This window comes from Lipotes vexillifer, unplaced genomic scaffold, assembly GCF_000442215.2.
Source record: "Lipotes vexillifer unplaced genomic scaffold, Lipotes_vexillifer_v1.1 scaffold634, whole genome shotgun sequence".
In the NCBI taxonomy this organism is placed as follows: domain Eukaryota; kingdom Metazoa; phylum Chordata; class Mammalia; order Artiodactyla; family Lipotidae; genus Lipotes; species Lipotes vexillifer.
Genome location: NW_006781096.1, coordinates 1510437 through 1526186, shown reverse-complemented (window position 1 = coordinate 1526186; position 15750 = coordinate 1510437). Strand labels below are relative to the sequence as shown.

At 36.5% G+C, this 15750-nt stretch overlaps 1 protein-coding gene across 1 annotated transcript in view; it reads right to left on the bottom strand.

Annotated features, from left to right (window-relative positions):
* Positions 1-15750, bottom strand: part of NVL (nuclear VCP like) — a 104499-nt gene that overhangs the window by 39829 nt on the left and 48920 nt on the right. Inside the window, exons 17-18 of the mRNA XM_007454481.1 lie at positions 14834-14953; positions 11340-11439 (exon numbers count right to left, since the gene is read on the bottom strand). Of these exons, the coding sequence (XP_007454543.1) occupies positions 11340-11439; positions 14834-14953 (220 nt within the window). The remainder of the gene's footprint in view (positions 1-11339; positions 11440-14833; positions 14954-15750) is intronic.

Here is a 15750-nt window from a genome sequence, read left to right as displayed (position 1 = left end):
ACTCTCCCTCAGATCTGCTGATTAAAAAGCAACTACTACTCTATTAAGTACCAAAAAAGCGCTAAAATTTAAGAGCTAATGGTAGCAACTTTCAACTTAGGAAAACAGTATTTTGTTACAAATGGACCCTCAATTTTCAACAATGGTGTCAAGACAATTCTATGGGGAAAAGATCAGTCTTTGCAACAAAGGACGCTGAGACACGTGACCATCCACATACAAAAGGATGAATGAACACCTTTTTCACAACATTCAAAAAATTAACTCAAAGTGGATCAAAGACCTAAATGTGAGCACTAAAAGTTTAAAACTCTTGTAAGAAAACATGACCCTGGGTTACGCAGTGATTTCTTAGGTATGACATCAAAAGTACATGTGATTAAAAAAAGAAATAAATAAATTGAACTTTATCAATTTAAAACTTTTGTTCTTCAAATGATACCATCAAGAAAGTAAACAGACAACTCACAGATTGGGAGAAAATATATATGCTAATCACATATCTGATTATGGACTTGTATCTAGAATAAATAAAGAACTCTTACTACTCAATGACAAGAAGGCATTAACCCAATTAAAAACTGGGGGAAGGATTCAAACAGACATTTCTCCAAAGAAGATATATAAACGGCCAACAAGCAAAATAAAAGACGTTCAGCATCATTAATTATCAGGGGAATGCAAATCAAACTACAATGAAATACTTCCTCACATCTACTACATGGCTATAATAAAAAAGACAAACGATAACAGGTGTTGGTGAGGATGTGGAGAAACTGGAAGCCTCATACACTGCCTTGTCACAATTACTAGTGCGAATATAAAACGATTCAGACATTTTGGAAAAGAATTTGGCAGTTTCTCGAAATGGTAAACATAGAGTTACCATATGACCCAGCAATTCCACTCTTCGGTATCTGCCTAAGATAAATTATAACATATATCCAAACAAAAACTTGTACATGAATGTTCATAGCAGCATTATCATAATAGCTAAAAAGTACAAACAACCTAAATGTCCATCAACTGGTGAATAAATAGTATGTGGTATATCCATATACTGGAATATTATCCAGCAATAAAAAGGAATGAAGTATTGATACATTCTATAACATGAAACTTGAAGGCATGCTGAGTGAAAGAAGCTAGATACAATAGCCCACATACTGTATGATTCCATTCACATAAAATATCCAGAATAGGGAAATCTACAGAGACATTAAGTAGACTAATGGTTGCCTAGGGCTGGCAGTGGGGGAAGAATAGGGAGTGACTGCTAACAGACACAGATTTTCTTCTTAGGGTGATGGAAATGTTCTAAAATTAGATTATTGGTATGGCTGCACAACTCTGTAAATATACTCAAAACCACTGAATTGTATACTTAAAACAGGGAAAATTTATGGTACACCACATATCTAAATAAAGCTGTTTTTTTTTTAAAAATTAGATCCTCAGACTAAAGAGATTATCAGTATGTCCAGTGAAATAAAAATTACTGTAAGATCAGACAGCCTTCATGAATCAGAAGTAGATCTCTTCTTATGATCCATAAACAAATATTTACTGAGTTCTAGGACCAGGGTATCTGTATATCAGCAGAAGTAACGCCAGGGCCTATGTTAATTTTATAAGGGCAGTACTTACCAAAGGGGAAGATATACTGGCTTGACCATGGCACCAAGTCATTGTTCAACTGCCTTCAAGAAGCATTCAACCATAATCCAAGGCCATTCAGAATAACTAGGTAAGGGAGCATTGCATTTGACTTGGTACTTAAGTGGCTGAATATCTTACTATAATAAAATCAGTATCTTCTTTTAAGTCACCCACTCTTTCATCTGACAAATAACTGTGGGCTTACAATAGGTAGAAACCCTGAACTTGAAGCTCTCTCTCAAATATAAGACTGCAGACTTACTCCTTGCCTAAAAGAAGCTTACACATCATAATTTACTTATTTATTTTTTGGACTGTACCATATCTGGAGAGCAGAAACTCATTCTAGATACTGAATTGCTACTGGTAAGAAACAGACACCTACTCAATAAAAGAAAAAGTAATAAGCTTGTGTGGCCATTTGGGTTACATAACCTATGCGTGCTGCTCAGAAGTGTTTTTAACCAGCTAGACAGGGGTTAAGTGGGAACTGTTCCTCAAATGAGAACATCCTTTACAGGACTTGGTATCTGAAGAATGCAATGCAAAGATGTGTACAGGAGAGTTAAATTTAGGGCATCTGTGCTCAAGATGTAATTTGCACCAGGAGCTCCATCTCCTTTGGTTGAGCACAGGGAACTGGTTTATTTCCAGAAGAGGGTATGGACTTTGGTATACCACACGTTAGAAGAAGGCTGTCACGGTTCCTCAGAACAACCAGAGGTAGAATGGTGAGAGGACAGGATTTTAATTTACTTCCTAAAAATCAGTACCTCAAAAATTAGGGAAAAAGGATAAAGACAGAAATGGAAAATAGGTGAAAAGAATAACTTTAGTAGATCAATTCAAGAGGTTTAAAACTCACCAAGTGCGAAGCATACAAGTGAAACAAACAAAAAAGTCACATAAAAAGGATCAGAATGACATAGAACTTTTCAAAGAAAAAAAGCAATGCCTACAAATTACAAAAAACAAAATTTTCAACTCAAAATTCTATATCCAGCCAGGCTACCAATCAATAATGAGACTAAAGATATTTTCACATATATAAGAATTCAAAAAAAATTTACCTCCTACATGACCTTTCTTAAGAAAGCCACTGAAAGATAAGCTCTAGCAAAATTTAAGAGTAAACCAAGAGACAAACATAAGATCAGAAACAGTGCGAAACAAAGGAAAGCAGGAAAGGGAAATCCTGAAATGACAGCCATTTATATCACAGACCTAGATGGCACCAGTCCAGATTGGAGCATGAGGATAGAAAGCTCCAGAAGGGAGATCTCCAAAAACAAACAAAACGTCAAACGGAATTGATACATCATCTAGATAAATAATACCGACTGATGTATAACATAGTTGATGAAGAATGGGAACACAGAAAACAAAGCAAAAGAAAAAAATGAGGGTTACTAAATCTAAGAATAAAAAAGGTTTTAGGAGAAGGAAACCTAATCATGCTGTGATTCTTGGGTCAGCGGAGAGAAATTTTTTCAAAGTCATGGTAATGTTAAGTGTTGACTAGTGATTTAACCAGAAGTTGTAATAAATCTATATTATAATGTTGGGAGGCTGGAGTGGCAAGAACAGATGGTGTGCATGGTGTGGCAGTGATGGTGGGCTGGGCTACGTGTGTGGAGAAAGGGTGAATGTAAGATAATGAATCTTCATTCATTGAAAAGAAGTTAATGGATAGTGTGTGAAATTGATAAGACATAGCAGTATGAGCATATTATTTGAAAATATGGAGGAAACACAGCAAAAAAAAAATAGCTCAAGGATTTTACCAGTAGAAGCCTCTGGGATGGGGGCTGGGAGACGCAGAGGACCAACAGTTTTTGTTATAAGCTTTTCGGTGTCATTTGATGTTTAACTGATATCTCTCTGTGTGGGTTTTTCTTTTTCATGCCATTCACCAACTGGATCCACAACCTCACGGCTTATTATAGCCATTCTCTTACGGAGTTTGTCAATTTACCAGAGCCGTGTCACACAAAACAAACACTGTTCAAAATCTGAGACATAACAAAACAAACTTCAGTATGCAGAGATGACTATGGTACAGAATGTAGAGGAAATGAACTTGTGCTTTAAAGAAAATATAATTCGGTGGGTGCCTGAGGGTCAAATCTTGGTTTTGCCACTGCTAACTTATCTGGTGGCAAACTAATTGGAATCTACTAATTACTGTGAGCTTTACTGTGAGGATTACCTGACAGAACATGGGAAGCACCCACTGCAGTGGTTGGAATACAAGTGCTCACACGATAATTATGATTATTTGGACTCAGGCAGACTGAGATTCAAATCGCTGCTCCACCCTTGTCAGTTCTACTTGGGCAAATAATTTAACCTAATTTAATTAAATTAAAATAATTTAACTTTTGCAACAGTAAGTATATACATCATAGTACTTTCCTCACAGGGTTGTTGTGAGGTTTAACAAGGTGAACACTTAACACATTACTGACTGGGGGATTTTTGCAGAAACTAATGCCTGTGGCCATAATATATCTCTGGTCAAAAATATGTTAACAAAGTGCTTAGCGTTTATTTAGCAAGGCTCCATGAACTCCAGTTATTATCACTGATGAGTTATTTTTTTAATTAAAAATTATTTTTACTGGAGTATAGTTGATGAGTTTTAAGTAAAGAAAATGGGATGGATTTATTTTCACGCCCTTTTAGAGATACTTTAGAACTGAAGACACCTGTGTACTTCTCTCCAAGTGCTCTCCATCTCAGGAAGTAGCAAAACCTTTTACCTAGTTTTTTAGGCAAAAAAAAAAATCTAACAGTAACCTTTGTTTATTCTCTTTCTCACATCCACATCTAATTCCAGCACTTTCTATAGGTTTTACCTTCAAAATATATCCCAAAGCGGGGTCATCTCCCCACTGATCACTTCTTACTTCTCCCACTAAGCCCACATCAATTCTCCCTTGGACCATGGATCTTCTAACTCCTTTGTGTCAAGAACTCCTTTGGGAATATAGCAAAGTTGATGGACTCCTTGTCAAAAAAAGTGTTTTTAAATGCATAAGGCAAAATGCATAGGACTACAAAGAAATCAATGGTACTGAAAGTTATCAAACTGCTAGAAAAACAAAATTTTGATATTAATAATATATGTACTTCCTTATTAATAACCTTAAGCAGCAGGTCTGATAGAATTGTAATTTTGGAGTAGTATGGGTATAAACAGTATTTTGTGATATCTGTAAAGTGATAGAGAAATAGCTGTGATTTTACTGGTTGACAGCTGCAGACACTACTTGGGCTCGTTGCCAACATTCATAATTCAAGGAGATGCTAAATTTCAGTTAGGGGTTGGTGAAACTGAGATGAAAGTTTTTCACATTCAGGTTCACAGACCCCCTAAATTCTAACCACAGATCCCCAAGGTTAAGAACACCATTTCTGGTTAATTTTTGTAAAGGGTGTAAGGTCTGTGTCTAGATTTTTTTTTTTTTTTTTTTTTGCATGTGAGTGTGCAGTTGTTGCAGCACCATTTGTTGAAAAGACTGTCCTTTCTCCATTGTGTTGCCTTTGCTCCTTTGTCAAAGATCAATCGACTGTATTTGTGTGGGTCTATTTCTGGCCTCTGTTTTGTTCCATTGATTTATTTACCTTATTCTTTCATCAATATTACACTTTTTTTGTTTTTTTATTCACTCTTTTTTTTTTTTTTTTTTTTTCCCTCTTTTTTTTTTTTTTTTTTTTTGCCTGCCCCACATGGCTTGTGGGATCTCAGTTCCCTGAGCAGGGACTGAACCCAGGCCACAGCAGTGAAAGCCTGGAATGCTAACCACTTGGTCATCAGGGAAGTCCCCTACACTCTCTTGACTACTGTAGCTTTACGGTAAGTCTTGAAGTTGGGTAATGTCAGTCCTCCAACTCTATTCTCTCCTTCAGTACTGTGGTGGCTTTTCTGGGTCTTTTACCTTTCCATATAAACTTCAGAATATTTGTTGATATTCACAAAAAAAAACTCGTTCCGATTTTGACTAGGATTGCTTTGAATCTATAGAACAAATTGGGAAGACTGACATCTTGACAGTACTGCGTTTTCCTATCATATACAAGGAATATCTTTCCATTTATTCAGATCTTCTTTGATTTCTTCCATCAGAGTGTCACGGTTTGCCTCATATAGATCTTGTACATATTTTGTTAGATTTATACATAAGTCTAAGTCTGTCTGTCTCTGTTTCTTTCTTTCTTTTTGGTGCAGATATAAATGGTATTGTGTTTTTAATTTCAAACTCCAATTGTTCATTGCTAGTATTTACCAACTGATTTTTGAAAAAGGTACAAAAGTGATTCAGTGGAGGAAGGATAGTCTTTTCAGTGAATAATGGTGGAGCAATTGGATACCCATAGGAAGAAACCCCCTCGACCTAAACTTTGCACCTCACATAAATGTTACCTAAAAATAGATCATAGGTTTAAATGTAAAACATAAAACCATAAAACTTTTAGAAGAAAACAGTGGAGAAAATCTTTGGGACATAGTTTTGAAAAGAAGATTTTAGACATGGTCCGCAGAGTGTAATATATAAAAGGAAATATTAATAATTTGGATCTCTGTGATTAAGAAGATGAAAAGACAAGATGCAGACTGGGACAAAAAGTTGCAAATTACATATCTGATAAAGGACTCACATCTAGAATATATACAGAACTCTCAAAACTCAACAATAAAAAAAATACACATTCCAAATTTAGAAAATGGGCAAAGGACACAAAGAGACAATTCACTGAAGAAGATATAAGGATGGCAAAGAAACACATGAAAAGAAGTTCTTATCGGCCATCAGAGAAATACAAACAAAACCATGATGAGATATCACTATACATCTCTTGGAAAAGATAAAATAAAAACAGTGACAATACAAAACACCAGCAAGGATGCAAAGAAACTGAATCTCCCTCAGCATTACTGATAGAAATTATAGTAACTCAGGAAGACTTTGATAACCTCTTTAAAAAACTGAACATATACTTAACATATGACCCCGCAATCATGCTCCTGGGCATCTATCCCAAAGAACTGAAACCTTATGTCCACATAAGAACCTATATGTAGATGTTCAGAGTAGCTTTATATGAAACAGTCAAAAACTGGAAACAATCATAATGCCCCCAGAAGAGAATGGTTAAACAAACTAGAACCTCCACACCACAGAATACTACCCAGTACTGAAAAGGAACAATCTACTGATACACACAAGTATTTGAACAGATTTCAAGGGCGTTAGAACAGGTGAATAAAGACAATCTAAAAGGTCACATTTTGTATGATTACTTTTATATAAAATTCTTAAAGTGACACAATTATAGAGATGGAGAACAGATTAGCGGTTGCCTTGAGTTAGACATGGTGGGAGAGAGGTGGTTGTTACTATAAAGGGACAGCATGAGGGAGATCTTTGTGGTGATGGAATAGTTCTTGTATTGACTGCAGCGGTGATCACATGAATCTACACGTGTGCTAAAATGGCAAAAAAAATAGACAAATTACAGAAAAGTCTATTTCCTGGTTTTGATTTTGCACCATAGTTATGTAAAATGTAACAAATGAGTTAAACTGGGTACATGGAACTTCTGTGCATTATTTTTCTAATTTCTTGTGAATTCATAACTGTTTCAAACTTCAAAGTAAAAAAAAAGTCACATATTTTATAAAAGGAAAAAGAAAATGAGATCACTTCACTCCCCCACTTAGAAAACATTCATGGGACTTCCCTGGTGGTGCACTGGTTAAGAATCCACCTGCCAATGCAGGGGACACAGGTGGTCCAGGAAGATCCCACATGCCATGGAGCAACTAAGCCCGTGCGCCACAACTACTGAGCCTGAGCTCTAGAGCCCGCGAGCCACAGCTACTGAGCCCGCGAGCCATAGCTACTGCAGCCCGTGTTATGCCTAGAGCCCGTGCTCCGCAACAAAGAGAAGCCACCACAATGAGAAGGCCGCACACCACAACAAAGAGTAGCCCCTGCCTGCCACAACTAGAGAAAGCCCGTGCACAGCAATGAAGACCCAACACAGCCCAAAAATAAATAAATAAATTTATTTATTTAAAAAACCCTTCATGGCAGAATAAAAACCACACCCCTTACTGTGGCCTAAAAGGCCCCTTGCACTTCTCCATCACTGCCCCCCAACTCTTTTCACTCTAGACGCACTGGCCTTCTTGCTGCTTTTCCAAACTTCTCACTTCAGGGCCTTTATACTTATTGTTTGCTCTCTGCCTGGAACGCCTTCTCCCAGATATTTGCAGGGCTTGATACTTCACATTATTTGGGTGTGTGCTGACATTACTTCTGAAGAAGCAGCTCTCCCGGACTATATCTAAATTAGCATTCCTCTCCCCAAACACCAGTCATTCTCCATCCTCTTACCCTGTTTTATTTTATTTGATTGTCTATTATTTACCCCCTGTTCCCCAGCCCCAAATCAGAATACATGCAGGCAAAGAATTTTTCTGAATTGTTAACTTTTGAATTCCCAAAGCTCAGTAGGATCAGGTATACAATAAAAATTCAATAGATATCTGATGAGTGAAGGAGTAAATCTGAGAGACTAAAGAAAATTATACTGGTATGACTGACCTACAACACCAAGCTGTAAGGCAGATGTATAACTTGCACCATAAAACAAAGAATGTGATGAAAGAAAAATATACATAAGAAGGATTAAAGATAACTCCCCTTTTTTTTACATTTCTACTTCTCTCCTTTTGAATCTGGCCCTTCCTGTCACTGCCCTGACCAAGAGAATTTGTCTATTCTGCGCCCTGCCTTCAAAGGAATGGCAGCTTCCACCTTTATCTCTTGGAATCCAGTTGTCAAGTAAGAAATGTGAGTACTCAGAGAACCATTCTAATGGAAGCCAAGCCACATGGAGAGGCCTTGGAAGATGACAACTGGTGGTGAGGAGGGGCTGGGGGAGGGAGGGTGTGGAGGATGCCGAGGCGCAGCAAAGCACCCGACATTTGAGTAAAGAAGTGACCTTGAAAGGGGATCCTCTGGCCCAGCCATGCCTGCTGGTGGCATGTGGATCAGAGATGAACCACCTGGACAAGCCCTCCCTGAATTCCTGACCTACAAAATTATGAAAAATGCAAAAATGGTGATTTTAAGCCACTAAGTATCGCAGTAGTTCACCATGCAGCAAGAGCTGACCAGGACATCGGGCAAGAAGGGGTTTCTTAAAGCTGAGCAGAATCCAAGTTATAAACAATCAAACAAAATGTCACAGGATAGAATACAATGGAACAGAACTGCCAAATAGGCATCAATACAAGTGAAAAGATCTAAAACATCTATTTTTAAATTTATGTGGATCCTCAACGTAATGGGGTTTGTTATGGGGAGAAAGGGATGGGTGAGGTACAGTGGAGAGGAAGACAATACTCAAGAACACTGGAAAGAACAAAACAGAGGTACCACATTCATCCTGTCATTCACTGGCTAAACTCAAGAGCCTACTGTACTCAGTTCTGGGTTTTACAACTAAGGAGAATGGAGAATCCTAAGGAATTCAAAGATGAATAAAGAGATCGGAGGAAAAAAAAAAACCCATGAGGAAAGGTAACGTACCTGAACCCTTTTGAAGGAAGGGATTTAAGTAAAACCTAGTAGTAACATTGAAGGACCTATTATTTGAGTAACACTGAAGGACCTGTTATTTTCTAATCTACAGAGATTAAACTAAAAGATAAGAGTGTTTACAATAAACAAATATGAAAAATGGTGAGTACAGTTAAAGACAGAATAGGTTATTAGAGCACACCAAAGACTGTCTTCTTGAAATCTGCTAGAAAAATCTGTAGCTGCTCAGGAAAGGTAGGATGTGATCTGTCCAAATCTGACAGACCTTCAAGGTTTCTTCGAGGATGACTCTCTGATTTTATAACCTAATGACTGCTCCTACTGCTAATACCAAAAGTGCTCATGATAATGATAATAATACTAAACAGCTACTTGCCACGCATTATGATAGATACATTACCAATATCACTTAAGCTCTGGGACGATACTGCCTATTGGGTGTTATCCTCATTTTATAGATGAGGAAGTACTGGTTAGCAAGATGAAGTAATACATGCCCAGGATTAATGTGGCATAATAAGGAATAAATACATTTGGTCTTTGCCCCTCGTTCCTGGCTAGAACTTTCTGAGTAACAGGAGTGTCTCTGTTGTGCTAATGAGATGACTCAAGGTTGGCCCTGCAGATAACTTCAGGATGGGGCTGGTTACCAGAACAACTTACCACCTGATTAGAGGGTTGGAGCCAGACATCTGGGGAGGTAGGGCGGGGCTGGAGACTGAGTTCAATCACATGGCCAATGAGCCAGTCAATCATGGATACATAACAAAATCCCAATAAAAACTCTGGACATCAAACTTGAGGGAGATTCCTCGCTGATGAACACAGTGATGTGCCAGGAGGGTGATGTGCCCTGACTCCATGGAGAGAGGGCATGGAAGCTCTTCACTCCCTCTGAGACCTAGCCCTAAGTGTACCCTTTATAATAAACTGTAATTTTAAGTATAGTGCTTTTCTTCATTTTGTTAGTCTTTTTAGCAAATCAGTGAACCTGAAAGAGGTGATGGGAATCCCCAAGTTTGTAGCAGACTGGTCAGAAGTGCGTGTGTCCTGGAGACACCACTTGCATCTGGCATCTGAAGTAGGGCAGTCTTGTAGACAACTGACCCCTTAACCTGCAGGTTCTGACATTAACTTCAGGTGGTTAGTGTCAGACCTGAATTATAATCTACTCAGTTTGTATACACTAGCTAGGGTTGAAAGAGAACAGTTAGTAAGATATGAAGTGCTAGAGCCAGGACTCAAACACAGTTCTGCCTGACTCAGAGTATTTCTAATTCAAAGATAAGAGTCTAATTCAAACCTTTCGATTTTTCATTTTAAAATGAAATGGTATATAATTCATGAAGGTTTTAATATCTGTACTAACTTACAAGAAAAATTACATCAGCTTGAAAACTGAAAAATCCATTTAAGCAATTAAAGTCCCAAGTCATTGCCGGTAGACATAGTTAACACAAATATCAATGCAGGAGCAGCTATGATACAGTGGTGCATATGGATGGCAAAGTATTAAACAATATGAAGAGAACTGAGGACCCAAAGTAAAAGCCACCTTCGGTACTTTTGAAGTTTTGAGACTTTTTCTAAATCCCTCACTAGTACTTAGGCTTTTTAACAATGAAAAAAAATAGTTAAGTGCAGGTATATGGACATGCTTCCAGTATAAAACCTTAAAAACCTATCTTTAACCTTCAGATACACTGAAAAAGAGACTGGCTCTTGTCTCCTATAAGCTTGAGAGAAACCATAGGACATAAATTCTGATAATACTCTGTGGTCAAAAGTGTATGTTACAAGGGTTCTCTGCTAACAAGACAATTTTCTATGCACCAACACAGAAAAAATCTTACAGAATCCAAGCAATAATGTTATACTGTTTTTTTTTTGTTTGTTTGTTTTTACTATAGCTTACATAAAAGCTTTCTAAGGTTTTATTCCAACTTATGAACCAAAAAGGGATTTCCCAAACTTACTCTTCCTTTACTAGGACATATATAAATTATACTGTTTGTAAACGCTGTAAGTTTTTAGACTCATCTGTTTTATATTCTTCTTTCTTACCTGGTCTGTTAGTGGCTGCCATAATAAAAACCTGCTGACGTGTTTCCAGACCATCCATCTCTGTAAGTAACTGATTTACCACCCGGACACTTGCCCCTGTCTAAAAACAAATACATCAGCTCCCAATAAAAGAAAAATACATCACCGTTTTTTTTTTTTTTCATGCAAAATAATATATTTGCTAACTTGAATGAAAGCTTTTGTCAAAAGATATAAAAATTATTTCCTGAGAAGTCACTATATCTAAGCACTGTGCAAAACATGTTCTCATCAGTGTGCTTCCCCAGCAATCCTGCTATCATCCACTATTCAGAGGAGGAAATTGAGGCTTACAGAGGCTATTTGTCCAAGGTCTCAAAGCTACATAAGGGTAGACATGAAATTCAATCTCAGGCTTAGCTGATCCCACAGTCTTAGGCCTCTGAGCTATCCAAAGATCTAAGAACTGAGAATTATATTCAATATCCTGTGATAAACCATAATGGAAATGAATATGAAAAAGAATATATATGTGTCTAACTGAATCAATTTGCTGTACAGTAGAAATTAACACATTGTAAATCAATTATACTTCAATAAAATAAATTTTTAAAAAAAGATCTAATAGCCACAGTGAATTTCCCTTTGGGCAAATCTAGACTCAGCTTTTGAATGCCAGATCACACTCCCCAGGATACTGGATATTCCAGAGCTTTCAGCTGGGTCACTGAGGACTTTTCTCTTTTCCTTGAAGCATGCAGTACAAAGTTGAACTACCTCAGGGCAATATCTAAGACGTTCAAGGAGTTGGTGAATAGGGGGATGTTTATCCCTTAAATGCAGAAATTTTTAAAATGCACAATGTAGGAAATGAGGAAAGTGGTGCTGTGTTTCTTTTTGTCATTAATTGCCTTTCTTCAACATAAATTTTATGTACAGAGGTAGTAATGAGTTTAACATACTGATTTCTCCAGAAAAAAAATTTGGTGCATCTTATTATCACCCCTTGGAGACACAGTATTAACCGTTAGGAGCTTAAAAGAATTATAACCAGGACTCAAAAAAATAAAGAAGTACTGGTTTTAAAAAAACAAACAAACAAAAAACCCCCAAAACACTGTCCTACCTAAGCAAGACAAAAACCTCACAATCAATTCAGGAAAAGGCTGACAGACTTTACTATATATAAAATTTTATATAATAAAAACAGATAAGTGATAAAACTGGGAAAAATAGTACCAACACACATAACTGGACAATAGACTAATTTCCATCACATATAAAAAGCTCTTATAAATTAACAACAAAAAAACGGGAAGATGGAACTTCCCTGGCGGTCTAGTGGTTAAGACTTTGCCTTCCAATGCAGGGGGTGTGGGTTCAATCCCTGGTGCGGGAGCTAAGATCCCATGTGCCTTGGGGCCAAAAACCCAAAACATCAAACAGAAGCAATACTGTAACAAATTCAATAAATTGAGACTTTAAAAATGGTCCACATCAAAAAAAAAAAATCTTAAAAAAGGAGCGGGGGACATTTCATTTTCAGTGTATGTGCTGCCAAAGTGAGCACAGAAAAACACTTTAACAGCAAAAGGGTCAGAGACGTGAATACTAAAATTTAACATCATGTTTTGCCAATAAAATTGAGAAAAATAAAAAGATGGGTATTACCCATTGTTGACAAAGGTGTAGAAAATGGTTATTTTTAGTTGGTAGGTGTATGTAACTGGTAGTTTTTGCGAAGAATGACTGTGTTAGCTTTCAAAATATTTGTATACATCTTCTACCCAGAAATTCTACTTCCAAAACTCTCACATATTCCCACATGTGCACAAAAGTATGTGATAAGAATGTTTAATACAGTTGTGTTTATAAAGGAAACAACTGGAAACAATGTAAATGTCCAAAACAGGGGACTTGTTGAATTAATTCTTCCCTATCCAGACTGGAATATTTATTCAATAGTTACAAAATAAGTTATTAAGTACATGGGTAAAGTGTCAGATAGAATGACCACATTTATATTAAAAAAAAAAGTTTAAATCATACATGTTTTTAAGCTTATAGAAAAAGTTCTAGACCACAAATGCAAAACACTAAACTGCCAGCAGAAGTAGCCTCCAAGAAGAGTAACAGGGAGGAGAACTGGGAGAAAGACTTGACTCTATACTTGTATTTATTTGCATTTTTCACAAGCATGTATTCGTGAATAACGTGCATCATTAAAAAAAGAATATGTTCAATTTTAGAATATTTTCAGAGTCCCCTTCAGGTGAAAATGTTAAAGCAAAACACATATATCTGATTACAGGGATGTGTGGTAGCTGACAGCCAAGAGAGATAACCTAGAAGTTAGAAATGTAGTTCATAAGAACGCAGACTTCTCTGAGGGCAAGGAGTTGACTGGATATACCTCCTAATTTAAATTAGCACTTGATAACAGATGCAAACCAATGAAATGGGCTATCAATGAACAAAGGGTTTAATTCACAGCAAAAGGGAATAAAAAGGAGTAAATTCCAGAGCATACCATGCCCCCACCAGCTGGATATAGTGTGTAGGATTTTGCTCTGGATCCCACATTAGATTTTGGAACGTGATGGCCGGCAGGAGAACCCGGGAAGGATCTCTGCCCTGGCCACTGACATCACTATCAGAGATAAGACTGTAATAAGGATTTTCTGTGATATTGCTGACTGCTGGGTGAGCAAACAAAATTGCTATGATATGAAGCACACTTATCCTAGTCAAGTTTTGTTTTGCAACTTGTGAATGCTGGGAATTTTAAGCAAAACAAGGCACCTAATAAATGTTTCACAACCCAAGAACACACACAGAGTAACTATGTGAAAACAAATCACATAAGAAATATAATCATTTCCTCAATCATCTTGTAATAAATGTACTTACTACACAGTCTTTGCTATCCTCTTCAAAAGGTTATATATATATGTTTAAAATGTATTCTTTATATTATGCTTCACTATGATTCAAACAGTATTCCTGATAACTGTTTTCCAGGCAACCACTGTACCAAAATTTCTAAGAATGGTGACTCAGTGTAGTAATGCAAGTGGTCTTTAATGCACACCAATTTATATCTTCCCCAGATAGAAATGGTGCTGCGTCTTAAAGCATATCATCTGACCCTACTTTGAGTGCATGATGTCTTAAATTATATTTTCTCCAAGAACTCTGAAGAGAATCATATGATTACAAGGTAGGCTATCCAAAACTAATAATCATTTCCATTCCCAAAAACTCATTTGTGTGAATCAGATATGTGCAACCAAAATAATGCACAGAAAGAAAAATGGATACAGAGGCTAATAAAAATACAATTGTTATCCCTAGGCCCTGTTTTCAAATTACTAGGTTTCTTCACTTAAAGAGTCTCAGCGTTCTCAATGAATGACTTTATAAGAACTATTTGAACTTTACATAACTTTGTAAGAACTTACAAAAGGTTTATGGTGCTTAAAAAAAATCTGTAATCACTAAACTATGATACCTACCTCTCGGACTGATCTTCGAGGACATAAGGCATCCACTTCATCAAAGAATATCACGCAGGGTGCTGAATTCTTGGCTCGCTGAAAAACCTGTCGCACAGCACGCTCGCTTTCACCAACATACTAGCCATATATAGAAAGGAAATAAAATGTAGAGATGTTTCAACTTTGGAGTTTGGGCCAAATTATAGTAGTACTAGTTTTAAATGACATTTATATGTCAGAGTCCAAAAAGTATTAGGTCAAAAATAGCCAGTTATATGTGGTTCAACTTAATAAGATTAGCTATTACTTAAGCTTATTATAAATTTCCTCATTTATAAAATGAAGACTAAATAGAATGAAAGGTCTCCTCTAGCTCAAAAAAATTCCACAATTTTATGGTATTTCAGAACGGATCAAAGCTTTATGCATATAAAATACCCAGCAGTAATTTTCATTAATTCAATAGTATTTTAAATGTGAACAAGACAATTTACTGTTCTACTGCCGTTTCTACACAAGTCATCTTGCTAAAGGAAGAGCTAACGGTCATACAACATCAGAGGAGGCAAACTGAGCCAGTTAGACATCTACCAGGTTTCATAATGCATAATGCATGGTAAAATCAAAATACAAAGCAATTCACAAGCAGCTATAACATGAGGACTAATTAATATGAAAAGTTATATGTAAAAATACAGCTTTACTTTCAGCTAAGCACAAGAAATTGTTCTTGTAAAATTTCAAATTAGTTAACTAAGAAAAGCTTTGTTTCTCATAATAATACTGCTAAATAAGACAATTTGAAAATGTCTTTACAGTGCCAATTATATCATAAGGTTACCTTTTACGTTATGACTATATGGTCATAATAAAGTAATTAAGGCACAGAATACATCACAGATGACAATGATTAAAGTATTTTTATTTTCTATTTG